This window comes from Leishmania mexicana, chromosome 16 (genome assembly GCF_000234665.1).
Source record: "Leishmania mexicana MHOM/GT/2001/U1103 complete genome, chromosome 16".
NCBI lineage: Eukaryota > Euglenozoa > Kinetoplastea > Trypanosomatida > Trypanosomatidae > Leishmania > Leishmania mexicana.
Window position 1 is genome coordinate 38,126 of NC_018320.1, and position 26,757 is coordinate 64,882.

Sequence of the window (26,757 nt, forward strand, 5' to 3'; positions counted from 1 at the left end):
TGCGCTTCTTCTTTGTCCATTGTGTGCCATGGTGTACATGGCAAAAAAACACGATGTGTACCGCTGACCACACACGTGAGCGTTGGCGCTACGCACGGACAGGCGCGCGTTCGCCTGTGCGTCTGTGTGTAGGTACTTGTGGGGCTCACGTGCGAACAGTGAGAGAGACAAGCACGCGCACGCGTGCCAACAACGCGTGAAACTCCCTCCCCTCGCCAAGCGCAGTCGATGTGGTGGGCATCCCCGAGAACAGACGCTCGTCAGCAAGACCAGGACGCGACGGGTATACGCCGGAGGCGTTCACGTTTGGCGAAGACGCACCAGTGTGTCCTGCAGCTCTTTCATCTCAGCCTCGAACATGGCAAGTGCGGCCGCCCATTCCTCCGTGTGGGCATGGGAGCTTCGCGCCTCGCCATCGATAATGGTAGTGGATTGAGTCGCGTGCAGTGCTGCGCCGAAGCTAACACAGTCACATGCCGGGCATCGACTCGTTTGAGGCGAGAGGCGTGGATGGAAAGTACACTCCTCCACTGAACTCTCGACTACCCGCAGCTTCAGCTTTCGCAGTCGCGCGAGTCGGCGTCGCTCACGCTCGGCGGTACGGGAGAGAAATCCCTGCCAGCAACGCGGCAGTGCCGAGGTTGACGATCGGATCGCTGTGGGCTCATCTAGCTGCGCCGACGGCACGTGCGGCGCTGCTGCCACTGCGTCCAAGGGTGCGCGTCGCGTCGAGATGCACTTAGCGAGTGGCCTCATCGCTGAACGGTAGAGGTCTGCGGTCTCATCTGAGCACTGAGCCTTCACAGCAGCCTTGTGGTTCTGTCGTTGAAGATGCGCGTAGACAAAGAGCCGCTCTCCTGCCCGCTCTCCGACCGACCGTGGGAGCTGCTGCAGTGCACCGCATAGGTCCGGTTTTGTGCTGCCCATCTCAGCCCTGTGAAATACTCCTAGGCAAAGGAGGTGTTTCAGTACGAGAGAAGGCGAGCGTTTGTTGAAGCAGCGCCGCCGGATTGGAGCGTCTGCGCTTCGCAGTGAGGGATAGCGCTTATCTCTCCACGGCAGCCCACGTGTGCCGGTGCGTTCCAAACATCACCTCCCCACCCGCCTGTGAATGTGCGTGCTTTCTTTTTCGCCTCCTCGCGTGTCAGCACGCCTGTGTTGTCGCTGGCTGTCACTCACCCGTTGTACGCACGCGAGGCCGCCGATCACACGCGCACCGCTCGTGAGGCTGAAGTCCAGAGAGAGAAAACAAAAAAGGGGACGGACAGCAAGACGTGCTGAGGTGGATAGTGGCATGGAGACGCCAAGAGATGGTATCTCGGAGGCGCAATGCGGGGCATGAGGTGGCTTCCGAGATGGGGTTTGGATAGTCTACGGTGTTGCCCTGACACCGTCACCGCGTTACATACAGGTCTCCTCGAGACGCACCGCTGCGCTCGAGTCACCTCCCACCCCACTCCTCCCACCAACATTCGTACAACACCCTTCTCAGCCCCCACCCCCGCGAAATGTTTAGTCTTTACCTGAAGTTGTCGCATCGAGTGTTCCTACCGGATAGAATCAGCTGAAGAAGGTGTGCGCGAGGACATAAGAGAAAGACTGCGAGCAGCACCCGCAGACATGTGTTCCACAGAGACACAAGGCTTGCCGCCCGCCAGCCTCACCCACTTCCTCGCCCTCCCCCCTCCGCCACCAGTCGCTCCATGAGTTCAGATGAACGCCAGCATGCAGGCAGCCTCGCCGATGTTGAGGGTGTGGTGATGCCAGCGAGAGGGGATGTAAAGAAAGCTGTCGCACCTGGAAACGCACGTGCACCTTTGCCGCCCCTGCAGGTGTGAAGGTCGACAGGGCGCGACGAAACCGCGCTCAGCGTCCTGTCGTCTGGGTCACGGCGCAGCTCGCTGGGTCACCAGCGCTTACAGTCGTGCAGCATCTCAGTGAAGACCGTACCGTGTGTGAGGGGGTACACCAGCACTGCTGCCTGCAAAACCGAAGCTGAGCGCTGGTTTTCGATGCGCGCCCACGAACTTCGTAGAGAGAGCGTACAGAGAGCTCGCCTTTGTCCAGGTACGGTGATGCGAATCGCTGAAGCGATACCAGTAAAGGTTGCCGTGCACCCTCCCTCCCATCCGGTTGATTGGCGACCGTGGCTGTGAATGTGGTGTGGCATCGTTGTCTGGAGCTTGGCGTACGAGTCGCGACTGCCAGCCGGCCATGTGATCTCGCCATAGCCGTGTGGATCGAGGTAGCGCGTGCTTCGGCAGAGCCTCCTCTGAACGGCGGTTGCGACGGTCTTCTGTCTCAGCAGGGTGTCAGATGCGCACTGGACAACGTTGCCCATAAACGCGAAGCAAGACGTTGGTGGTCAGCTCATCGTACGGGACTCCATCGATGCTGCACTCCCCTGACTCCGAATCCGTGTACACCGGCGATACGTCTCCACTCCGGCTGCGCGCCGGGAGACCACGCCGCCTTGTATATATACCGCTCGCAGCGTCGACGGACGACCCTCCAGCTCAGATGGGTGGTGCCCCGTCCGGTAGTACAGGTCAACCAGGAACAGTGCCGGGGTGCCCGTGTGTAGCCGTCCCATCACCACCACCGCCACACCCAATCACCTAAGGGCAATGGTGCACCTTGCACAAGAGGGGCGTGGGCCAAGAGGAGGTCGCCAACAATCTGCTGCTTTAGTGAGTCACCCCTGCTGTATGGAGAAGCAAGCAAGACGCACCGCCGCAAAGTGGGACGTTCAGAGGGAAGACACGTAAACCAACGATCTCCCCACCGCCTTTGCTGTGAATGCGGCGGCACTCATGCGATGCAGCCTAGAAGAATGCGGTGCATGGAAGCCGTACGACAGCTGCTGTGTCTGTAGGCCCTCGCGAGGGCAGAGACGAACAAATGGCCATCACAATTGCATAGCTAATCAGAGAGCCGCGGAGGGGCCGGCAGAGGTTGGGCTCTTCACGCGAGGAGCCACACGACGACAGACGACAGGGTTAGGTGCGCAGTGGGCCGAAGTGGAGAGAGCGAGTGAGATAGTGAAAGAAAAGATGGGAGCCGCATCATGTCGGCATGCACTCACAGGGGGAGGGGGGCACCAACACCGCGAGATGTGGCGACAGTGAGAAGAGAGGAGAGCCAAAGGGCACGGTGTGCCCTGCGTGTATTCCGTGACCTTTTGCCTCTTCTCCGAGCCCCTCTTCCACCATGGAGCACCGCTCTTGAAGAGCGGAGAGGGCGCTGCGCTACACACACGCTCTGTAAGCACCTGCATCACAAGGCGCCGGTGCGACGCCCCAACAGTCGCACGAAGAGTCATAACCAGTCACACACAGCCCAACTCGGCACACTACACATATCTTCGCCTGCCGGGCATGCCATGTGCCGTTCTGTTGATGTCTGCTGAAGTCATACTTCATGAGATGGAAAGCCCGTCGCCGTACACCTTTACAGGTGCATTACGAAGAGGAAGGGGCGACATACAGAGTCTGGCAAAAGAGGGGATACGACAGGAGACACGACACACACCCGCGCACACGCAGGGCTTGCGCGTGCGTAGGAGAGGAGGAGAGAGTGAGGAGCGCCGTCCCCCCCCCTCCCCAGCACAGACGCATACACCAAGAAACACAAAGGAACAAGTTAGATTTCAGAAACAAAGAGGCGGGACACCGTGAAAAGAGTCGCAACGGAGGGGGAGGCAAAGAATGAACGCCGGCGCGTAAACGTACCACACAGACATGCACGAACATGACGAGAGGGAGATGTGATAGAAGGGCTCCGTGGTAAGAAGAAAAGCCCCTCCCTCCCTCCCTCCCCCCTAACCCTCCACACACACAGAGACACACACAGGCTTGCTCGCGTGGGTTCATGCTTGTGTGTGTGTGTGTGGAGGGTTAGGGGGGAGGGAGGGAGGGAGGGAGGGAGGGGCTTTTCTTCTTGGTTTTTGGCATTGTTTGACTCGCCTCTTCGGTCTCCTCGTGAGGTCACAGCGATTTTATAGGTTGTCGAGGGCAGCGAGGGGGTCGTCCATGATGACCTCATTACGGTCAATCGCGTTCTGGTCATCGTCGTCGTCCTGCGCGTCATCCTCGTCGTTCACAAAGATATAATCAGTGTTGCCGTTGTTATCGCGCTCCTCGGCAGACCGGAAGTCACGCGGGATGGCGTTCTCCTTCACCAGCAGACGGACCTCGGCCGGGGTGAAGCGGTGAATAATGTCGACTACGTCGTTCTCATTGAATTCGCGCTTTGCAACGAGCACTACGTCGCCCTGACCGATCCACACCTTGCGCACCATGGCGCCGCGGATGGCCCCGATGACGGTGGAACCACCAGCGAGCTGGAGCTCGAGACGGAGGTTGCCGAGCGCCTTCTTTACCTGCGCGTACTCCTCGCCCTCGTCGGGGTTGGCGTAGGTGAGGTCACGCTTCTGGTTCTGCATGTTGCCCTTTGAGTTACCAGCCTTGAAGGACTTACCGCCCTTACCCATGTTCTTTGGCATTTTGGCGAGAGAATGTTGGCGGGGGGGGGAGATCAGATACCGACAGGACAAAGGGAAGAAGCTCAGCCACGGGACGGCCGCCTCTTATTGGGGAGAAGGGAGGGGACTGGGAGATGTACGTGCAAGAGTGAGCAACAGACAATGGAGACAGACAAGAGCGGTGGCGCGTGGCGGCGTTTGTTAGCGGTGATAAAGATCAACTGCGGGGCGCACAGACACAGAGCAATGCGTTGGGCAAGAGAGATGACGATGATAATGATGATGAATGTGAGGGGGCGATAATGTCACCGTGGCACGCACCACGTATGTGTGTGTAACAGAAGGAGGGAGACGCAAAAAATGCAGCGGCAGAGAAAGTGAAGCGATGTCTGGCGCGTTGATTATAGCAGCGACGCAGTGCGAAGAGAGCAGGAGATCATCCTGTATCCATTTCCATCGCGTCCATCCAGCTACCATGGCGGCACGGCGCCAGCGCCACTCGGCCCCACCCACCCACACACACATACACACCAGCAGTAGGCAGTGTGAGCGCCGGGGGGGATACGCTCGAGGCGCATGGGCATCTTGGACACCACATATCAACGGTACAAACGTGCTCACGCGGTCGCAGGTCGACCCGACGCACAACGCCATCCAGGGCCTGACCGCGGACAGCAGCAGCGATACATCGCACCGACCTCCCCTCCCTCCCTCCCTACGTCGTCGACACTCCACCCTGCAACCAAGAGAAGTGGTTCGGCATTGGCAAGGATAGGGCCAGCGGAGCATCAGGTAAGTAAATTCTCGTTCAAAGCTGCGCACGGGGAAGGAGAGGACCAGGCACAAGCGGTGCGGCACCCGCGTGTCTCTTTCGCTTGTGTACAAGCGCACATGAGCGTGCCAAGTCGTTCGTAGGCCTCTCGCTGCTCTCGCTTTCTTTTCGAGGCTGCAGGCTCAGTCTACAAGGTGGCTGCGCACCAGCGCAGCCACCGCCTCCTCCTGTCTTGATTTGCGGTCGCTGCTTGTCGGCTGCCCAAGGAGAGAACGCAGGAGGAGAGATGACAGCGCAGGAAGCGCGTTCAGTCGATGCTCCTGCTTCTAGTTGGTATTCCGCGGCGCGTGGGGTCGTCAGAGGCACTTCCGCTCTGCAGCAGCAGGTGTTCCCATGCACAGGGGCGGCTGCATAGGATGCGGGTGCAGCTGAGCAGCGTGGCGCTATCGCAGGTAGGAGCGGTGAGCCTCTAAGCTGTTTGTGTGCACAACCCACTTGATGTCCTCGTGCGACCACGCGACGTTAAAAGCGTCAGCGCCCCACGGCTCCGGTGGCGATGCAGCGGCGTTGCCGTGCACTGCACCGCCTCGACCGTTCACGTCGGAAGAAGGATACGGCAGAGCTTGCGGCAACTCCTTCGCTACGAGTGGCGGCGGCAGCGCTCTTCGCTGCGGTTCACGCGCAGGTGTTTGCCTAGCGCCACCGTCACCACCACCAAACAGATCCGCCACGTGATCTCGGTTGCCATGATGAACCGGCGGCAACGGCACGCGCCGCATCGCTTCTTGAGCTGGTCTCGACGGCGATGGCAACGGCGTTGGCGAAACCGCGCCGACGCCGCCAAACCCGGCGCCAGGGGACGGCAGCGGCTGGTGTGTGATGGGATTTACTCTCTTGCCGGCTGCGCCAGAGCCAGCAAGGGCAGCGTAGTCTCGTACTCGGGGCTGCTGCGGAGGCACCTGGATGTGGGTGTCGGGGAGCTCGCCCCAGTCATACTGGAGGGTCTCCAGGTTGTACTGGTTTGGCTTCCCGCACACCTCCTCCTTCTTCTTTAGCGGCATCGCCCCATGCGGCTGGGCTCGAAGGAGAAGGTACAAGCCAAAGGGCCCCGAGAGTTGCGAGCGGATGGCTGCGTGCTGTGCTTGAGCGTGTGCATAGACCTGCTTGTAAGGGGCGGAGATGTGGGGAGCTGAGTGCACTCGGGCGGGACTCGAGATGCAGAAGACCACGCACCGGTGTTTGGTCACCCTGCAGACCGCTTTCCCTCCCTGTGACGCGCTGCTGCTGCCTCTTGCCACCGGTGCGCTGGCACCGCAATAACGGTCGGTGGAAGGCTGAGAGTGGTCAAGAGACACGCACCGAATGCGTATGTGTGGGTGTGGCGATGAAGTTCGTGGAGAGTGACACAGAAGGGGAGAGAAGAGAAGAGGAGACTTCGACGGCACATCCACGAATGCGTGCCACGCTGATGCGCACGCACGCGCTGCATGCGTTCCGCTGATGGAAGAAGGACGCCGACGTGTGCGTCAGCGACAGAGAGAAATGGGGAAAGGGGTGCCACTCTTGCACCGCATAGAGTATGAGAAGCGGCTCCCCTCCATTTGTCATGTGCGGATACTCATAGGCTTGCACTCGACTAGGGTGACAGGCTCCGCGAGAAGCGTACCGTTGTCGCCGGCAAGGGTGGGGAGGTGTACGCGCCTACACGCATCTTTACAGCCTCGCCCACCCCCACCCCCCGCGTTAGCCGCGCAGATGTGATGGCGCTCCACTCTGCATGGCACATTCCTATCGCTTGGCGCTTTCTCTCTCTGCACTGGGTTATTAGCCGAGCGAGTGGGAGACAGTGCCCACACACCTGTCAAGGCGTGAGGGGGGCAGCGCCGCGGTGCCGCATTCGGTAAGCCACCCCGCCATGTACAACGATCCGCCACACCTCACACGCACGCAGACACGCACCTGCACCAAGGGACGCAATGAAACAGCAACCGGATATGCAACACCGTCAGTGAGGCGACTGCACGCACACAGACGCTCATTCTGTGACGCGAGAACAGAGCACGACAGGAGGAAGCGGCCGTCGTGGCACGTGCTCAGTACTTCCTTTGCGGCTCAGGTCCGATCCCTGACGGAGACGAGATGCCGCCCTGTCCGCCTCCCTCGCCGGCGGTCTCGTAGGAGTCGTCGTCGAGGTCGAAATCCTCGAAGTCGCTGGTGTTGGCCAGCATCTCGTTGTGCCACTCCTCCTCCTCCTTCTCTGTCCAGAGTGGGTCCACATCGCTTGGATGCGGGACGTTGCGGACACCCCAGTAGCGCAGCTTGGCGTGCCGCAGCCGCCACCAGTGGTGAAACTCCTCCGTCTTAAACTTGCTCGCCCACCGGTCAAATGCCATCTGCATGTGCGGCGGGCGCTGAATGCCTTTTTCGGTCTCGATGATGCGCGGCGGCAGGAAGAAGCGCTCCGGCCCAGTGGTGTAGTCCTCGCCCTTGTGATTATCACTCATGTCGCGATTCTTGTACTCCACAAAGTACATGGCAACGTTGTCGCTGCGTCGGCGCCCCTTCAGGCGCGTCATCATCGCGTATTTGGCGTTCATGTCGCGGAACCGACGTGGATACTCGTCAAAGGCCTTGTCAACCATGAGGGGGTCATGCAGAAAGTAGGCTAGCTGCTGACGCGAGTCCGTGTCACCAGCCTTGGCGAGCTCGACGACGTGGTCGGCTAGGATGCGCAATGCCGGGGCGCGCGCGCCGCCTACGATGACGTAGTCTTTGCGGATCAGCTCCGTCACCATGCGGCGCGCAATCTGCTGGCGGTGGAACGGACTACGAGCGCGAAATTTCGGCAGCTTACCGCGTTCCCAGCCGTAGTCTGCCATCAGCGGCTCGCTGGTGTCCCACGGCTTGTCTGTGACGGAGGGATTGTCGTCGACGCCGGCGAAGCGCATCCGCTTGGCATGTCCCATCACCGGCGGGGGTCGTCCGCGCAGTAGCCGAGACCAGCGGAGCATCGTGAGCTAAAACGGTGCGTTGGTGCGTGTGGGTGAGTTCGGGAGAAGAGACGAGGATCGGGAGGGATGTGATGAAGGCGAGAGTCAGAGAGACGCCGACGCCGACGTGTCAGGAGAGTGAGAAGGACGACACAGCGCAGCACCATACCACCATGGGTGCTGCTCGATGGCGCACATCCTTTTTGCGTGACTTGCGCCCCCGACGCTCCATGACGGGGCGAGGAGGGGTGCGATAGCTTCGCTCCCGGCGCGTCGTGTGAGGGGAGAGTGCGCTCCCCAATAAGGAAGAGAGAAAACGAAAACCCGAAACGGTTGGGGCTCGTCTGCCGGCCGTGTGCAACAGCGGGACGTAATCGAAAGACACACAGACAACGCATGGCCAGTGGGAGGGGAGGGGAGGGGCTGCACAAGACATGCGCGCACGGGAAGATACGGACAGGCAGATGCGTGCAACAAGAACAAGGCCGCCTTCTATAAGTCGAGCCGTCTCGGTGCGGAGGCGCTAGGCAAGATCGGCGGTGGCGATTCCGTACAACCTCGTGAAACCGTACCACCAGAAGCGGCAGGTGCCACCACTGCGCTCCTGTCTTCTTCCCTGTGCGTCACGCGCTCGCTCGCCAGGTCAGAGAGGGAGTAAAGCAGTTTCTCTAGCTTGTCGCACAGTGCCGTGTGCACAACATGCGGCAGCATCTTCTCCGTTACGCCCAGCCAGTTGAGGATCACCTCTGTGTTTACAGACACGTCTCCTCCAAAGCGAAGTTGTGGGGAGAATGTAGAGCTGCGAAGGGCCTTGAGGGTTCGGAGGTCGCCGGTCGCCGCTGGCGCGGTGGGCCCGATCGTAGAGGCGGAACCGACAGCCGTCAGGCTTGCGTCCCTGGAGCGGTCGACGCCTGCGCCTGCAGCGGCGGTGGCCGGGTTGCTGCCGGAGTCGCGCCGCAGTGTGTGGCTTGATACACTGGAGCTCAGTATGGCAGTGTCCGGCCGCCCAAAGTGCTGAAAGACGGTCGCGTTCTTCTTGTCCGTGAAGGACTTGATGAGGCTGATCATCTCCTCAAAATCGCGAAACCGCGGGTTGCCCGTCCACGGGTGCGTCTGCCGCAGAGTAAGCGCGAAGCCGACCTCTGCCGAGCCGAGCACCTGCCGCGTGTAGAACTCAAAGTAGTTGACGCCTTGAAAGCCCATAACGACGACGCGCGGCGTGCCGGGCCGGTATACCTCCACGTTGTGCGACTCCATCACGAGCACCTTCTTCGCCGCGGTGTAGTCGTCGCATGGGCACTCGGCAAACGACAAGCGAGCCTTGGGGAAGCTCAGCACTACGCACCCGACGGCCGCCTCCCCCGAGGCGATTGCGCCAAGCAGCACCGTTGTCTTCTCCAGTCCGACACGCAGCTGCCCGCAAGGCACCCGCAGTAGAGCGTTACCCATAAAAGGAATGCGCGCGCGCACCCGTTGCGTGGCCACGCTCACCTCACTTCCGGACCTGCTTCGGCTTTCAGCGCTATGCTCGCACCTGGTCGGCATAGGTCTCTGCTGCCCCGTCACAACAGGGCTGACACCGCCAACAACGCCTTGAAACGCCGGGAATGGCAGCGGCGTCTCCTTCATCCGGGTCGCCGCGATGCTCCGCTGCTCCGCGACGACCGCGCTGATATTTCGCACGAAGCTGAGAAAGGCGGGCACAGTGCTCGGCGTCACCCCAAGGGTGCCGCACTGCAACATGATGTCCATGTCGGTGGTGGTGTACTCCTCCTCGCCAATGCCGTCCATCGAGTTGCCGTGGAAGGAGCCCACCTTGCATTCAAAGATGTCCTTCAGCTGCCGCTCCTTGAAATTCACGTGCACCTGCTCCATGAGCAGTGCCTCCCGAAAGGTGCGCTGCTCAGGCGACCGCACGAACCCCTCCGTGTCGTCCGAGTTCTGGGCCACAAAGGCCTTGGCCATGACGTCGCCGATCATCATGCCACCCGACAAGACACCCTCGGAACGGATGGATGTGTTCGAGATGCGCCCGAGGAGCAGGCTCACAGTGCACCCGTTCGCGCGCTTGGCATACTCAGCCACCACGTTGGCCGAACCGATCGTGAAGCTGTGCGTGCTGCCAGAGCCGAGATCAAAGAAACATACCGCGCGGGAGAGTCCGAGGTAGATCAGGGTGCGGTGGTCTGTGGCCATCCTGACCCTGTTCTGGAAGGCCGTCGTGGTCTTCGCCACCTGACGAGCCCATCCTGCATCTCCAGCCTGCTTAGAGATCTGGTTGACGATTGCGCGTCGCTCGAAGAGACGACGCGCCGTTTCCAGCGTCTCTGACGCCGTGATGGACCACAGCTTGACGACCAAGAAGAGCTGCGACATGTGCTGCAGCCGAGCCGTCAGATTCGGCTCGCTGCCCTCGACGTTGAAGGGAAGGTATACACTAACAGAGTCCACCACGCCGATGTGGCCGCTGCGGCGGCTGATGGCCAGCACCGCCTCTGGCAACGTCACTTCCAGCGACTTCACTTCGAGCTTTGTCTGGCACTCCGCCCGCACACTGCGCATCGTCACGACAAGTGAGGTGTCAGGAAACTTGTTGACGAAGCGCTCGTTCGGGTCAGGACGCTGGAAGTACTTGAAGACGAAGTTGACCGTGCCGCCCTGGTCAAGATACAGCATGAAGTGCGTGGAGGCCACCGGCTCCGAGTTGAAGATCAGGCGAAGGTCGCTGATGCTCAAGTGCACAGCAACGATACCGCGTGACTTGGTGTGCCCCACAGCAACCACAGCGCTGCCGAGGAAGTTCTTTGCTCCGGTGCTGCCGCCGCTCTCGCCGAGCGGCGGCCACGTGTGCGCCGACGGCTCGGTGCGCCGAGCCCACGCAGTGTTGCCCAAACGCACCTGCGAGAGCACCGACTCGTACGCTCGCGGCATTGGAACGAGCACCTCCACCAGAGGGCAGTGCAGTGGCACGCGCAGCTGCGGTACGTCAGCCTCCATGCTCTGCACAAACGCGAGGATCTTCTGGTTGTGCTCCACTCGGTTCTGTTCATCGGTGCGAGCACACATCTCCACCTCCTGCGCCAGCGCTGTGATGGACGGGCTCAGCTCGATGGTCCCGGCCCGCACCTCGACTCGCACCACATCCACGTCGTCAGGCGTTTCGCATCTGCCCCGCCGCATAATAGCTCGCAAGGTTACGCCGGGCAGCGGAACGGACATGATGAGGAACCGCTCGTCCGAGTAAAAGTCGATGCCGTCGCCGCTCTCGCTCCGGGGAGGGTTCTGGTTGCTTCTGGTCACATTGGCACCCTTGGCAGTCGCACTGGCGACCGCCCGCGCATCCCGCACCGCCCGCATGCGGTTGTTCTGCGAAGACGGGGTCTCGAAGCTGACGCACCGACGTGCCGCCGGCGACGAGGTGGTCCGCAGTGAGTGCGGGCTTGAGTAGGCGCGAGCACCGCCGCCGCCCGCCGCACCGGCAGCTGTGGTACCGCTCTGCGCACGCCACTTCTCTGGATTTGAGTAACAGAAGACAGCCAACTCGCTCGCCTCCAGCCGACCGGTGACGTCAAGATGCAGGGACAGCGGCTCCTTCAGATCCGGCTGCGCAGCCGCTACCTCCGCCCCAATGCTGGCGGTGGGAGAGTCGCTCCTGATTCCTCGAGCGACAGAGTCGGCACCTCCGCTGGCTTTCTGAAAAAGGCGCGGCGGCGGCGACGGCGTCTGGCCACCACGGCGTGCGTGCATGTGCACCTGCAACGGCAACGCCGTCTGCTCCTGCGACAGCTCACGCACAATGCTAAGTATACGCGACGACATGCGCGCTTTGGGCTCCGACACGTCCACAACAACGCCGATGTGCAACGTGTTGCTCTTTTTTTCAATGCACAGCGGCGCCTCGACGGAGACGACGGAGATGCTGTTCAGCGAGCGCTGGTGTTCCTTGGCGGCGTAGCTTGTAAGCACGCCTTGTCCACCGAGAATCGGCGTGTCGCGCAGCAGGTCCCGCAGCTTGACGGACTTGTTCAGTGGCGAGCCGTCCGAGAAGTAGAGATGGCTGTTCAAGGCAAGCAAGCGGCCGTGGAAAAGGAGCGAGGTTGTGTAGTCCTGATCCGTTGTGCCGGCGTGGACGAACAGGGAGTCGTTACGCAAACGACGGTGCTGGGCGCCGACCAGGACCGGGACGATGTGCTTCACCACCTCGAAGTTGCAGATAAACGAGACGTCATTCATCTTCATCTTCAGCGCCAAGGACGGGATGAACCGGCGCCGGCTCAGGCACGATGCCGTGTGTATATGCCGGTTGGTCTTTCCACATGCAAACGTCCCTGGCATCTCCTCGAGGACGCTGCGGTACGCAGCATCGCCGAAGGGGAGCACCACCATAAAGTTGCTCACCGACGCGACCACCTTGTGCGAGCGTCGAGTCCGGAACAAATCGAGCAAGACATCACCCTCGCTCACAGCCGTCGGAAATATGCCGCGTCGCTGTGTCACATCGTGCACCACGCGCTCTGTCATGGTTCGCAGCTTGCGGTGTCGCTCCTTTTCCGCTCGCTGTATGAAGCGGTCGATGCGCCTCTTCTCCTCCTGCAGCCGCTGGAAGCGCTTGTGTTGACGCAGACTCGTGCTGGCGCTGAGGTCTGCCTCGTAGGTCGCTTCCTTCATGGCACGTATGTCCTCCTCCGTTTCGCGAACGCACTGCTTGATGAGTGAATCAAGTCCGAAGCGCACCAGCACCAGCGGCTCGAACACCGCAAGCTCCCACTTGGAAGTGGAGGTGGTGAGGGAGTCCAGCAGCGCCTTCTGCAGCTCTTCGCTGTATGAACTAAGGGAGGTGCTCTCCTGCAGCGCGGCCCTGGCGCGGTTGTCGTCCACCTTGCCGCTGGACACAGTGAAGGAAAAAGCGATGGAACCCCACAAGAAGCCGCTGAGTGGGTGTGCGGCCTTCATGGTATTGGCTACGTCGGTGGCGCGTCCGCTCGAAGACGCGCGTGTGGTGGCGTGCGCGGCGCTGGAGCCGTGCGTTTCTCGGCTCGCCACCCGGCTATGCTGTGACAAGCTATTGTACGTCGCGAGCATCTGGTCATGATCGTCGCGGTCGACGAGCGCCGCCTGCGCATTCGCGACGTTCACCACCCAGTGTAGCACGTGCCGCGTGTCGCCCTCCGTCGTGTCGGCCGTCGCGTTCAAGCTGCGGATTGTGAAGCGCAGAGTGGTCATGGAAGTCAGGTAAGAGAGACGCACCCCTTGCAACAGGAAAAGAAAGCTCCGCCGGCGCTTGCATATCGGAGGCCGAGGCGCGGCCGCCGCCGCCGTATCTGCACCACTCAAGTCCTCATCGGCGCTAATGGGTAACTGGACGCCATGATGTAGCCGATCCCGACGGCCGTCCCTCCCCGCCGTCGCACCCTCCAACGAAGGGTTGCCGTCTGTCGGCGACACAGAGCCGAGGCCTGTGCTGAGACCGCTGCGGCCGCTCCAGCCTCCGCCCGGCACTTGATCTGTGGGGGGCGAGCTCCATGTGGCACTAGACGGGTCACGCCGCAGCGTTGCATCTGTGGCGTCCACAGGGGAGCGAGCTTCCGTCCCTAGTCTCTCCTCGTCGTCGGTGTGCACCTTCGGTGACGCAATGACAGCAGCTACGTCGTGGATCAGCTTCTCGTACGTGAGGAGGCTGTGGTTGATGAACAGCGGCGTAATGGTGATGGCAATGGTGCCCACGGTGACGCTGCAGAGCATCTTGATGGTGTCGTGCGCGTAGAGGATGTAGACGTGGGGCAGCACGACGCTGTAGTTTTCTAGGGGCGTGTTGTGGGACGTGATGGTGAAAGGGTGAAGGTGCAGCTTCAAATCGGCGCGGCCGTTCGACGACGTCTTCGTGAAGCAGGAAATCTGCGGCAGCAGGAACTTCTGCACGATGCCTTGAGGCAGTCCCACGAAGCCTGTAATCCTCGTCGCCTGCACCTGGAAGGTAACCGCTCTACTCTGCTGCGGCTTGGCCGGCCCCCGCTCCGCTGCACTGCTGCCCATACTCCCCCTGCGCAGGATGATGGCACTTCCAAGCTTGTCCACAGTGGACCCAAGGCGCACTGTCCGGCTCGCCGCATGCAGCGCCTGCCGCCATGAGCTGATCAGCGCGTGCACCTGCGGGTGCAGCGTGTCCGCTGCGCGCACGCAGTGTGGTGACTGGAACACGGTACTGCACACCATCATGTGCAGGTTCACCTGATCGCCCTTGAGATTAACCTGCTGCGAAAACTGCGCGACAAGGGCAACGTCCATGACGGCGGCGGTAAAGACCTTGCTCGTCTTCATACTCTGGCTATCGGCCGGATCGTATAGCGGACTCTCCAAGTCGTGCGAGATGGACTCCATGAGGCAGTCAGCCACGTAGTGCACCTGCACCTCTTGCGCAAAGAAGGACACGGTGGAGCGCAGCTGAAGCTGCTCCGTCGTCTCAGGCGGGGCGGGATATCGACTGCGCTTCGCCCGCTCACGCGCCTTTTTCGCCTTGTAGCGCAGACGTTCCTTCAATGTCTCTGATATGGATTCCGTCAGCGCTTCCGTCTGGACACAGTCGCGCGACGCCACGCCCTCAGCGCGTGACTCGGCACACCCCCTCAGGTCCTTCCCCGCCAATTGAATGTAGTTCGTGTCTGACTGCTGCGCGCGCAGATCGAGTTGGTGGACAGTGAACGTGCCGGCGTAGATGAACGCCAGTGGGCGGCTCGCCGGCTCCGCGGCGCCGATATGACCCGAAGTGTGGATGATAGCGTTCATGTCGGTGGAGGACTGCGCAAACGCCATCGTGCCGGCGGTAGTGACTACGCTCGGCTGAAAAGATGGCGCACGGGAGTTGATCGACTTGGATGGGTCAGCCGCGGTAGCCAGGATGCCTAGGCGGCGCCTCGGTGACCGCGGGTGCAAAATGTGCAGCAGCGAGGGAAAGACGCTCGCGCTCACCTCATCGATCTCGCCAAAGCCCTGGACGTGCACGTTGCGGTCCCGCAGGAGGCTCGGCGTCACGACAACGAAGCTGCAGAAGGGCCTGTGAATGTCAAGGCGGCTCATCCTCGTTTGGTTCACGATGACGCGCTGCCCCGACCGCACCGTGTCAACGAGCGTCACCGCCAGATGGCCCACGAAGCCTTTGCCCTGTACCACTCGTCCCTTTCGCGTGTGAGGAGCTTCGCGCATTGTGAAACCCGCGGCACGGCTGAGCAAGCCGGAGGCGCCGGGCGCAGCCGACACCGCGGTCGCTCGGGCCACGGTGGATGGGTCCAGGTTCAGGGCGCTCGTCGACAGCGACACGGGGAAGAAAAAGCGCTCGTTGAGCCTCGTGCGCCGCCGAACATCGGCTGTCACATCCTGCACAAGGTACATCAGTCCATGCACGTAGTCGGCAAAGTCGCGCGTCACGTACGCAGCCACGTCAGAGACCGTGATGTTCGACGCGCCGCCGTCCGCGCCGCGCCACAGGTCCCTCTTGACCTTGCCGGCGACTTGAGTGAGGAAAACGACCGCAATGGTGTCCCTGTCAGCATTGTACCAGAAACCAGGCACCTTCACGGCGAGGTTGCCTTCTCGCCCCATCGGCTCCCACTCGATCTGCGTAATGGCAGCAACCGTGTCCACCTTCACAGACACCGACATCCGCTGCGATGCCTTGGCCTCCGTGTCCTCCCCGGTGGGTGGCCGGTTCTGCGCCATAAGTACGCGCAGGTTGCACACCACCATCGTGGACGTGTAAACACCGTCCGTCGTACTCGGTTCGCTTGGCAAATTTTCCACCGGCACGGGCAGACGCGTGAGCAGCTTCACCTCGACCGTGGGCACCGCGACACTCACAATGTTGCTCTCCCACAGCCAGCGCTGCTGCTGCGTTCGAGCCTTGCTCTTCTTAGCGTGTGGTCGCAGCAGCAGCGGCTGCGCAGTCCTGCTTGGGGCGGCCCCCGGACACTCCAACGTGGACAGGTCGCGCGACATGTCCGTGCGACGGCCGCGCAGAGAGTAGTGGGCTCGTAGCACGAGTTGCGTAGCAGTGCTAGCCAGAACTGCCGCCTCCGGCGTCACCAGTAGGGTGAGTGGATCGAGGAATGCGATGTGCAGATGGCGCGACGTGGAGTTGTTCTGCGAGCGCTCGCGGTTGTCCGCAATGCAGCGGGCCCACGCGAAGAGGTCCTCCTTGCGCTCCAGCATCTGCCGCTTCGAGTAGGAGAAGAAGGGCGGTGCGCGGCTCTCACGGTTGGCGTTGAGGTAAAACCCCACGATGGGCAACCGTGCGTGAAATCGAGTGCGATCCCGCACCCTATGAGTGTTGCTCGGCCGCTGCGGTGGCCAGTAGTCGACGGCGCAGGTGCCGTAGTCGTCGCTCTCCGCCTTGTCGAATGTGCGGTAGAACAAATGTGGGGCGGTCATAGGCGACGACGCCGCCGGGCTGCTGGCAGCCCCGCCGCCGCTGGGGCTTGTGCGGGCGTCACATCTTCCGCGGGCCCCACGGTCGTTGTTTCCCGGCTGTGCGCTCGCCTCAGTGGAGTTGCCAGTGCCGATGCCGCCGTCACCGCTGTTCGTCCTGTGCGCGGAGCGCTTCTCTTCAGCGGCACTCCCCATGTCCCCGTCGACGGCGAAGGCTCTGTTGATGGCACGCTGCTGAGACAGAGAGCCAGACGAAGACGCGTCAAAGAACGAGTCGATGTCGGGGCTGCTCACGCTCGAGGAGAACATCGGCGAGGACACCGACACGCACGTGGCGAAGCGGTTGCTCATCTGGTTATCCTTGTCGACCGCATGGAAGGTGGTGGAGAGGGACGGGAACGTATTCTGCAGAGGCGACGCATCATCTGCCTCACCGGCCAAGTGCGTGTGGACCATGGTGCTCTGCGAGTTCGGAGATGACTCCGGTGACAGCTCATCGGTGCCGCTGGCGAGGTCGCGCGTGAGGGGCGACATGGCCGCCGCATCACCCTCATCACCACGAGCCAATGCTACGGGCACCTTGAGCAGCATCCGATCGCGAGCCGTTGGTGGTGCTGACGACGCCACGCTCACCTGCTGCACCAGCGAGTTAAGGCCATTCGCGGTGGACGGTGGACCCGTGGTGTTTGGCAACGGTGGAGACGGCGGTGTAGCTGTCTCTGCCACGGGCGCAGAACAGTTTTGTCCTCGACTTGTCAGAGGCAGTTCTTCCCAGCCCCTTGGAGTTTTTGGGGCCATCGCGGTCGACTCCGGGCCGGATGCCCGCGCTGGTGTCGCCGGGCACTGCGTCGAAGTCTTGTTGAAGGGAAAGCTGATGAGGTGTTCGTAGTCGTTCTCCTCCACGAACTGCTGTTGCCGCCGTCGATGGTTCGCCAGGCTATTATCGAAGGGATACGCCACGTACTGCCGCATGCACACCGATGTGCGCAGCGACAGCACTTCGAGATACGTGCCGGCGGAAGCATAACCTTGCAGCGAAGGAAGGTAAGTCTGTGCCACCTCGCTAGCGCGGTTCAACAGCAGCTGCACCCCTACGTCCTTCATCGCTATGCTCATCCGCCTGTTGGAGTTGCCGTCGTTCACCGTCGATTGCGCCACGGTCACGCCAAGCGGCAACTCCACAGACGCGTAGCCGTCCTCGCCAATGCGCACCACCCCTGTCACTGTCCCCACATCCACCAAGAGGAAGAACAGTCCGTAGTCGCGCGAGTCGTCGTCTGCCTTGTTGCACTCCTCCCTGAACTTGGCGAACTCCAGGGCCACGTCGTACGCCACCTGCGACGCAAACGGGCGCCACCGCTGGTCGCTGTGGTTGTCAGAGCCCGACGAGGAGGCGGGGCTCAAACCGCTGAAGAGGCGGCGACGGCGTTTGAAACCGCGCCAGTGCTTCCCAGGCGACGAATGCCCGCTGTCCGACTCGTAGGAATGCAGAATGGGCAGGCTGCAGTCTCCTTCACCGATGCTGATGTCGGCGTTGGCTGTCGCGCCGCCGGAGCCTGCACCCCTCAGTGCCGACGCTGTGAGTAAAGAAATCGGCTCGTCATGCGCCTGGCCACTGAAATCCACCACGACAGCGCTGCCGGCGTCAGCCCAGTCGCGTGCACCACCGTCCCCGCCGCCTTCACTGCCCGCTGGGAAGGAGTGGCAGGCGGGAAGTCTTCCGGGGCGCTGTGCCGAACGCCACTCCCGCATCTCCACGGCACCGCTTCCGTAGTCGTCCCCGTGCTTGCCCTCGTAGTCGCCCATTGGGCCACCGAAAAGGCTCCCGGCACTCATAGCTACTTCCTCTCCCACCGCAGCGGATCGGCAGGTGCTTGGCACACTGCTCTGCCCAGTGTGTCGGCGTCGCATGCCCTTCTTGAACACGTCCGTGGTGTTGCGCAGCGGGCTGCACCGGATCACTTTTTCGGCCGACAGCTCCGCTGTCGTCAGCGCCTCGGCAACCTCGGCCTCCATCATCGCGTCCTCTATCGCGAAGTGCCGCGCCACCGTCTGCGCTACCTCCACCAGCATCACAAGCTGCTCGGCCGCCACCTCGAGCGACACGCCGCCCACGTGGATCTCCATCGCCTCGTGCACCTTCGGCTTCAGTGGCATGCGCCCAAAGTGCTTCGTAAGCCCCACCGTGATGGCGCCAACGACGATGTTCGACTTGGAGTTTCGCGGGAAGTTGCCACGGCGGTCGGGGAAGCGCACCGTCAGCGGGGTGAGCGAGACGCCGGTGTCCGTCACGGAAAACTGCTTCACATACGTGAAGGTGACCAGCCCGGTGGAGAGGTTGACCTGCGGTGCGAAAGGCATCGAGCCCGTCGTGGCCATGGCGCTGACATCGACGAGCCGCACCGTCACGCACACCTCTACGTCGTTGCCAGCCGGCTGGCTCTGCTCCAGGAACTCCTTGAACGCTTTCCGTTTGTTCTTCCCCGTCGTAGCGTGCGACTGCAGCTTCGCCAGAAGCCAGAAGAGCTCATCCGGCGCGATTGTGTACGTGTTGTCGAGGAAGGTGTTCTCGAAGCAGCTCAAGAGGGCCCTGATGTGGGTGCCCATGAGGGTGCCACGCAGGTTCATAAGCTCGAGGTCGAGGTTGAAGAAGTTGTGGTAGCGCGTGCGCCCAGTGGCCGTGTCGAGGTTGTTGCGCGGCAGCGGGATCGACTGGTTGGGCACCAGCATCGTGAAGAGTCCTTGCATGCGGAACGACTCCGCGTACGCCCATGGAGTTTCGCTGCTCACCTGATCGTAGAGAGGGTGGCTGGCTGGCAAGCTCAGGTACGCCCTCACCTCACGCGCCGAGGCCTCCATCGGCCGCGCCGCCTCGTTCTCGAAACTCAGCTGGTACTGGTCGCTCGGGAGCACGACGTTGAAGCACCCGGACTGCATTGTTAGAATCGCCATGATGTTGTGGGTGAAGTCGTTCGGGTCGTCCGCGTAGACCACGTTGCGCGTGTTCACGTTGAGGTAGACGGTTGCCAGGGACTCTAGAAAGACCTCGAACCGCTTCACGTTGGGAATACAGTCCCGCACGACACGGTTTACAGTGTTGTACATCTCCGTTGTCAGAGGCACGCCGTGGTACATGCACGCCGAGAACTGCCAGTCGTTGATTAGGTCGAGAAAGTAGTCGACGTACACCGTATACCAGTACAGCTTCGCCCCCGACAGCTTCGCCAGGATGTTCCACAGCTTGCGCCCGTTCCAGAGTCGGTCATCCTGGCGGTCGATGAAGAACTGCAGCGACTCGGCGTTGCACAACACGGTCTCCCGCCCCAGCACGCAGTTCGTCCAGATGGTGACGTTCTTGGCGATGAAGAGGCCTTGAAAGACCTGCTTCTCCTCCTTCGGAAGGAGAAAGAAGGCTGGTTGGATGTACTGCGCACCCTCGCCTACCGTCGCCACTATCATGCCCTTGCGCTTCGAGTCACGAATGCCGAACGGTGGCGATGGCACGACGCTGCGCCGTTTAAACGGGATTTCGACCGTCGTCGCGCGCAGGAACATGACGAGCAGCTCGAACCCGGCGTTCGGCCGCGGCTTGCCTATCTCAAACTGCAGGTCTTGCAAGGGAAGGTAGTTGGGTGGTAGAAAGTACTGCCACAGCTTTGTGCGGCAGTACTCCAGCCAGGGGCCGTAGCGCACCACCGGGGCGTCGATCAGCACCTCGGCCCCGGTGGTCGGCAGCGCGCCACGGCTCACTGCCTCCCCGGCGTACACGTTCGGGGCATCCTTGTAGAAGACGAGGTGCACGGTGCCCTTGTTCTTGCCATCCATGAAGATGCCGTAGTCGTCAATCAGCTCGGACGAGGCGGTTGTCTCAAGGGGCATGTGGTCGTACGGCACAGCGACACCTGATACCAGCAGACGCGCCCGCTCCAGCAGCGTCGCATTCCGCATCACCTGCGTCTTGCTCAGCTTTCTATCCATCTGCGCCATCCGTATGTCCACCTCACGCAGCGTCAGCTCCACAACCGAGCGGTAAAGGTCGAGGGCGGGGCAGCTGTCCTTTGTCAAGAAGACGCGTCCCTCGCCCTGCTGGAAGGTGAAGTGCAGGAAGTACGGGTGCGACGAGGCGGCGCTGCCAATGTCGAGCTGCGCGGCGCAAATCTCGATCTCGACGCACCCGATGAAGTTGAAGAACTTCTGCGCAAAGCTGGTCGTGAGGATGTTGTGCTCCTGAAGCTTCCGTGCGGCTCGTAGCTCGAAGGACTCCTGCGCGTCGTCCCGCCCTTGCGCCTCGAGCTCCGCTTCCTTGTAGGAGAGCACGTACTTGCCGATCGCCTGCAGCAGGCCTGACAGCCCGTTTCTTGTCGCGCCCTGCCCCTTCCGCGGACCCGTCGAACTGAGGTTGTCCCTCCGTTCTGCCTCGGTGCTGCTCTCGTTGCTCGTCTTGCGAGACTCGCGGGTGCGGTTCTCGAAGGCACGTTCGCCGGCGGTAGCTGCCCTGGCCAGGTCAAGGTACTTGCCCGTGGCGTTATATAGACAAAGGCGGACGCCATTCAAGTGCAGCTGCAGCAAGCCGGCCCGGCTGCGGATGTACACGTCTTTCACATCCACCGCCTTCACCACCTCATCGCCCAGACCCTCAGGATGGATGCGCGCCTCGTTACGACTGTTTTGCCCGAGAAGGGGTACTATCACCGGTGAAAAACTGAACTCTTTCCACCGCGAGCGCCGCGGCCCCAACGGGGTGGAGGTGGCGCTGCCACGGCCACGCACGTTCTGAGACTCAGCCGAGTGCATAGACGACGAAGACTCACCTGCGGCGGAGGTGCGCCGCCGGTTACCTGGCACGCTGCCAACCAAATTCGGTGAGGGTTCGGCAGCGCCACTGTCCTCGCCCGCTGCCACGTCCTCGTCTTCATCCAGGCTGCTTCCATTTGTGTTGTGCTCGTCAAACTGCACCGATACCTTTTTATTCTCCACGTCGACGGCAACAATGGTGCCTTTGACGTAGTGCAGGTTGTGCCGCACGCGGCAGCGGGTGCCGATGAGCGACTCGCCCATCATGTACTCGCGTAGCCGAGCCCACCGCGGATGGCGAAACCAGAAGCCCCAGAAGGCAAAGGTGAAGTAGCCGTCAACGATGCGAAGCGAGATGTTCTCCGTCTGCAGGCTGAACCCGCGGAATAGCACACGGGCTTGCAGAGGTGCAATATGAAGTCCGGAGAAGCTCAGTCGAATGTTACGCGGCAGCACGAAGAAGTGCAGCATGAAGACGACCAAGAGGGCCACCAGCTTGTCGATGTACAGCATCAGCGAGAAGCAGCAGAGGAACAGAAAAATAACCGAAAAAAGAAACTTGAGAAACAAGCTCGTATCAAAGTCGTGGCTCGTCATCGTGTGGGCCGGCGGTGGCGCTCACGCCGGACGGAAAAGGAGTAACGGAGAAAGACAAGCCGCCCAGAGGGTGCTGGGGCTCCCTGCGCCACGCAGGGAGAGAGAGGGGCAGAGAGGGGGGGGGCGTGAGGCGCACCTCGACGTGCACGAGATGCCCACAAAAGGAAGAGAGTCGAGGAGGTACGGCGCCAGGCGGGAGTGTGTCCCACACAAACCGAGCTGCAGCACGCGAACCCCCACACCAGATTCCGTCCGTGGTCCCCTCCCCACCGCCGCCGGCTAATAAGACGACCAAGGGACACACACACACAGCCGCAGTGCCCGGGCGGCTGCGCAAGTGAGCGGCACACAGTGAAGCCAACGAGAAGCGGTGTAGAGGAAAGACAGCGAAAGCGGAAAACGCTGCAGAGAGCTGCGCGAGCGAGAAGACGCACGATGCAAGCAGCTGCGACAGGGGGGGAAGGAAAACAACGCCAGCGGCAGTAGAAGCAAATTGCGGAGTGTGACGTGGAACGGACGATTGGAGCGAGGGACTGGGTCAGCAATCGGGCTCGTCGGTTAGTGGGTAATATGCGTGGTTTGGTGCGGCTGTATAGGCGCAGAGCATAGAGAGAGCGGTGCGAGCAAGACAAGAGCGCACATGAAAGAAGCAAAGCAGAACAACACAACGCAGAGGGGAAAAGAAAGACGCACCGCGCATGTGCGCACGCAAGCACTTTCGCCGCAACGGCCGATCCTGCACAGTGCCAGCGCGCCTAGAAAATCGAAACGCCCGTGTCCCCGGTGGTGCAGGCGCCGGTCCGTCTGTCGTCCCTATCACCTCCGCTTTCGGTTTCGTCGGCTTCCGCTGCGTGAACCTTCGTGCGTCCGGCCAGCTCGTTACGCATGCACGCTGGTGCTCTCCTGCGCACGCACAAAGGGAGAGAGAGACGCACGATCCGTACACACAACCGAATCGCCTCCGCCCGCGTGAGCCGCTGTCACCTGATTACGTGGAGAAGTGCAACGAGAAGCAGAGAACGGGGGAAGGCAGAGCGAGAGGAGGGCTCTGCCAAGTCGGGCACGTATGGCCGCTGGGCGGTGCGGTGCACTGCTTACGCAAGTGGAAAGCGAGCTGCGCCGGAGAAGAGCGACAAGTCCCGTTCACGAGAAGACAACTTCAGTGCTGAAGGTGAGAGGCGTGATGCCGCAGAGCTTATCGGCAGCACGTGCTGGAGATGATCGCGCGTCAGTCTTTAGATGCGTATGTCGGTGTGCGCATACCCCTTGCTACCTTTGCGGGTATGCAAAGTGCGTGGGGGTGGGTTGTGGGGGAGGGCTACAAGTAATAGAGGCCGAAGAGCCGCCCAGTGACGAGGGATAAGTTCGGCGAGGTGTATCCTACAGAAACTGGCGAAGGGAGCAGCACCGAGGAGCAAAAGGCGGTAAAGTAGGCAAGAAAGAGAGAAGCGAAGTGAATAGTAAGACAGCGGCGAGATGGGAGCGGGGTATACACACCGGGACGCTGACAGGCGCGATGAGGAGGAGCGGCCATCCAGTCGTCTGCAGCGACGCGGACTTCTCCCGCGCACGTAGCGCTGCAGACGACTGGGTGGAAGCTGAAGACGGCTAAAAAAGAACAAACGAATGCAAGGCTGCGGTGGTGCGGATAACACCCACCACGTCGAGCGCCGACCGCCACCGCGGCGAGGCCGGGCGCAGCAGGTGAGGCAGAGGAAGGGAGGAGTTCTCCGGGCACAGTGGATGCCGTCACCACCACCGCAGCGACAGCAAGAAAGGGTAAGCGAGATATCCACAAATGACGGGATGGAGACAGTGAGACGCAAAACTGTAACGGAATGGGCCGCTGAGGGAGGGGGCCAAAGATGGCGACAAGCGGGCGGCGATCGGCGGCAGACACGCGCGAAGACACCACGTGCAAGGACGAGGGTGAAAACGGTGAAGAGATGCTCGGAGGCGCAACACAGACAACCTCTGTCAGTGGGGAATGCACTGATAGCCAGCTGTGGTGGCTCATGCCGTCAGCTATATGGTTAGCGCGCGCTGCTGTCGTCCCATCGAAAGCGAGACCAAGAAAAGCCGCACGACAACGCGGAGGTGCACACACACACACACACACGCACACACCGAACACACGCAGAGGGAGAGAGGGGGAGAGAGAAGTGGAAAGCCGGAAAGGCCGCCCCTGACGTTGGCTGAGACAGAAACGGAGGCAAAAATGAAAGGGACAAGATGCAGCGCGTGAAGGGGGGACGGGAGGGGTGCCGCCGGCACAGGATGTGCGCCGCGCTAGGCGAGGGACACCCGACAGCTTTGAGACGCGTCTGCCTCTCGTGTTCCTCTGTGGGCGCGCGGCGCAGGAGCAGCGACAGCTTTGAGCTGCTCTCCCAACCGTGAGAAGCGCCGCGCCACAGCGCTCCCGTCGCCCTCTCCTCTCCTGGGCAGCACGGCAGCAACGTTCGCCAACTCCGCATTGCCGAGGCAGTGAGCCCGTGTCGCGGACGGCACTCGACAGTCCGTCTTCCTCTTGGAAGCTCACTTGGAGCTGGTCGTTGGTTACTTTGCCTTGGTCTCCGCGTCAGCGACATCATCATCGTCCTCATCGTCCTCGCTTGGTGAGTCGTCCAGCGCAAAACGCGACCGCTTCGAGCCGGCCACAGCGATCTTTGCCTGCGATATTGCGAGCACCTCGCGGCCCTTCTCCAAGTCGGCGTATTGCCGCGCCACGGACTTGGCCGACACGCCGCTGCCCATCACGTTCCCTGCATTGCGGCCTCGGTTGGCGTTGGGGATAGCGCGGCTACGGTGCAGCTGCGCGTACGTCTCTCGCTCCGAGGCGGTGAAGGCGCCGCCCTTTTTCTGGACGCTGCTGAAGAAGAGAATGCTTCCGCCCTCCGTGGCGGAGCTGCCTGAGCGAACGACGGTGGCGCCGTGCTGGGCCGGCTGCGCCTGAACAGCGTCATATGGCGTAACATACGAGGATAGCTTTGTACGAGGCGCGTCCTCCATCAAGGACGTCGACCCGCTGTTCGACCAAGCGGCATTGAAGGGGCGACGTTCTCCGCCTCCCACGCGTTGTGGTAGGCGCCCGCCTTGTTCGTTGTGGATGCGTGGGATCTGCCCACGGCCACGCCCCTCCGTTGCCCCACCTCGGCGCGGGTACGAGGCGTTAACTGAGGCAGCGCTACTGTTGCAGCTGGTGTTGCCGTGCGGCCGCTGCTGGTGTTGGTGACTGTGCGCGGAGGCCGCGTAAGCGCTGGTCCTCGCGTTGGGGGCCACATAGCCGCCGGAGTTCGGCACGCCGGGTCGCTTGTCTGACATGTGGACTTGCTCTGCCTTTCTCCGATGTCCCCTCTGCTGTGTGTGTCCCAGTGTGCGTGCGACACCCCCCCCACACCAAAAAAAACAGAAATAACAACAACACGGAGGAAAAGGCGAAGGAGTAGACGAGTAACGTGTTCGAGGGGCACCAACACCATTGCTCCTGCGGGGAAGCGACCGTCACAGTCGCAGAGGCACGTGACATCCACCTCCCCCCCCCTACGACTGCGCACGCGCCCACGCAGATACGACAACGACAGTGGGAAATTTGTTTTCCATTTCCCTGTGCTGCATCGCGTCCATCCAGCTGCCATGGCGGCACGGCGCCAGCGCCACTCGGCCCCACCCACACACACACACACATACACACCAGCAGTAGGCAGTGTGAGCGCCGGGGGGATACGCTCGAGGCGCATGGGCATCTTGCACACCACATATCAATGGTACAAACGTGCTCACGCGGTCGCGGGTCGCCCCGACGCACAACGCCATCCAGGGCCTGACCGCGGACAGCAGCAGCGATACATCGCATTGACCTCCCCTCCCAGCCGGCGTCCGTGAAAAACGGTTCGCCGCTATGCGAGTCGGCCTCCACAGCGGTGGGTGCTGAAAGGCGAGGAATGGCGTCGGCCCCTTCTCCGGTGCGGATGCTGCTGCTCCATAAGCGCCACTAGCGGCGCTCAAGACACGCCCGGTACCGCCATCTGCTCACGCGTGTCGCCATCCTCCGTCGTCTCCCTCTCGCCTGCCGCTGACTCGTCGGCCAACAGACAGGGCTGAGTGGAAGTGCGTCCTAGCAGCAGGATGTGCGGCCACTCACCCACCGCTAGAGTGGCCTGTGACAACCGCCGAGGTGGACTGGAACCCGGCTGGGGATGGGGTGGCATGGCCGACCTCAACGAAGGCGTCATTCTCCACGTCGCACCAAAGTAACTCGCCACTCGAGGCGCACAGGACATACGACTCCCACCCCGACTGATGGATGCACCGCCAGGCTGCTGAGGAAGTGCCTGGTTGCTCTTCACAATACTCATAGTTGAGAGCGTAGGAAAGCGCATGACGAACGACAGGTGTGTTGATACGCCAAACCGGTTGGAGGAGCAGCGGTCCCCGCGTGCTCAGTGGCTGCGAGCAGGTCAACAAGAGTGGCAGCCCAAGAGCGACTGTCACGTGGCGCTTACATGGTCGATCTGTCGAATGCGCATGAGTTGCGGAGATGTGCGTCGCTGCCACTGCGTGCTGTGTTGGTGTCTCTGCGCACGCGCTCGCCTCTCGAATAAGGGTACATGTAAAGCATGTGGATAGCGGAGAAGTTGGAGGGGCGTGGAGAGAGGTGGAACGGAACGGGAGAGACGGCGCCAGCGCGGCCGTGATGGAGATGA

The 26,757-nt window shown here is 61.7% G+C and overlaps 6 protein-coding genes across 6 annotated transcripts; all 6 read right to left on the reverse strand.

The window, feature by feature from the left end:
* Positions 1-300: 300 nt before the first annotated feature.
* On the reverse strand, positions 301-927 carry LMXM_16_0131 (hypothetical protein, unknown function; the record flags this gene model as incomplete). Its single annotated transcript, XM_003873648.1, has 1 exon — positions 301-927. The coding sequence occupies one exon, from the start codon at positions 925-927 to the stop codon at positions 301-303; it is 627 nt and encodes a 208-aa protein (XP_003873697.1).
* A 3,070-nt stretch (positions 928-3,997) lies between these two features.
* LMXM_16_0140 (eukaryotic translation initiation factor 1A,putative) lies at positions 3,998-4,504 on the reverse strand (the record flags this gene model as incomplete). The annotated part of the gene is made up of 1 exon (XM_003873649.1): positions 3,998-4,504. The coding sequence occupies one exon, from the start codon at positions 4,502-4,504 to the stop codon at positions 3,998-4,000; it is 507 nt and encodes a 168-aa protein (XP_003873698.1).
* Positions 4,505-5,698: 1,194 nt separating this feature from the next.
* LMXM_16_0150 (conserved hypothetical protein) lies at positions 5,699-6,316 on the reverse strand (the record flags this gene model as incomplete). The annotated part of the gene is made up of 1 exon (XM_003873650.1): positions 5,699-6,316. One exon carries the CDS (start codon positions 6,314-6,316, stop codon positions 5,699-5,701), a length of 618 nt encoding a protein of 205 aa, XP_003873699.1.
* A 1,032-nt stretch (positions 6,317-7,348) lies between these two features.
* LMXM_16_0160 (putative 50S ribosomal protein L17) lies at positions 7,349-8,266 on the reverse strand (the record flags this gene model as incomplete). The annotated part of the gene is made up of 1 exon (XM_003873651.1): positions 7,349-8,266. One exon carries the CDS (start codon positions 8,264-8,266, stop codon positions 7,349-7,351), a length of 918 nt encoding a protein of 305 aa, XP_003873700.1.
* A 471-nt stretch (positions 8,267-8,737) lies between these two features.
* On the reverse strand, positions 8,738-22,054 carry LMXM_16_0170 (conserved hypothetical protein; the record flags this gene model as incomplete). Its single annotated transcript, XM_003873652.1, has 1 exon — positions 8,738-22,054. The coding sequence occupies one exon, from the start codon at positions 22,052-22,054 to the stop codon at positions 8,738-8,740; it is 13,317 nt and encodes a 4,438-aa protein (XP_003873701.1).
* A 2,556-nt stretch (positions 22,055-24,610) lies between these two features.
* On the reverse strand, positions 24,611-25,063 carry LMXM_16_0180 (conserved hypothetical protein; the record flags this gene model as incomplete). Its single annotated transcript, XM_003873653.1, has 1 exon — positions 24,611-25,063. The coding sequence occupies one exon, from the start codon at positions 25,061-25,063 to the stop codon at positions 24,611-24,613; it is 453 nt and encodes a 150-aa protein (XP_003873702.1).
* Between the last annotated feature and the right edge of the window lie 1,694 nt (positions 25,064-26,757).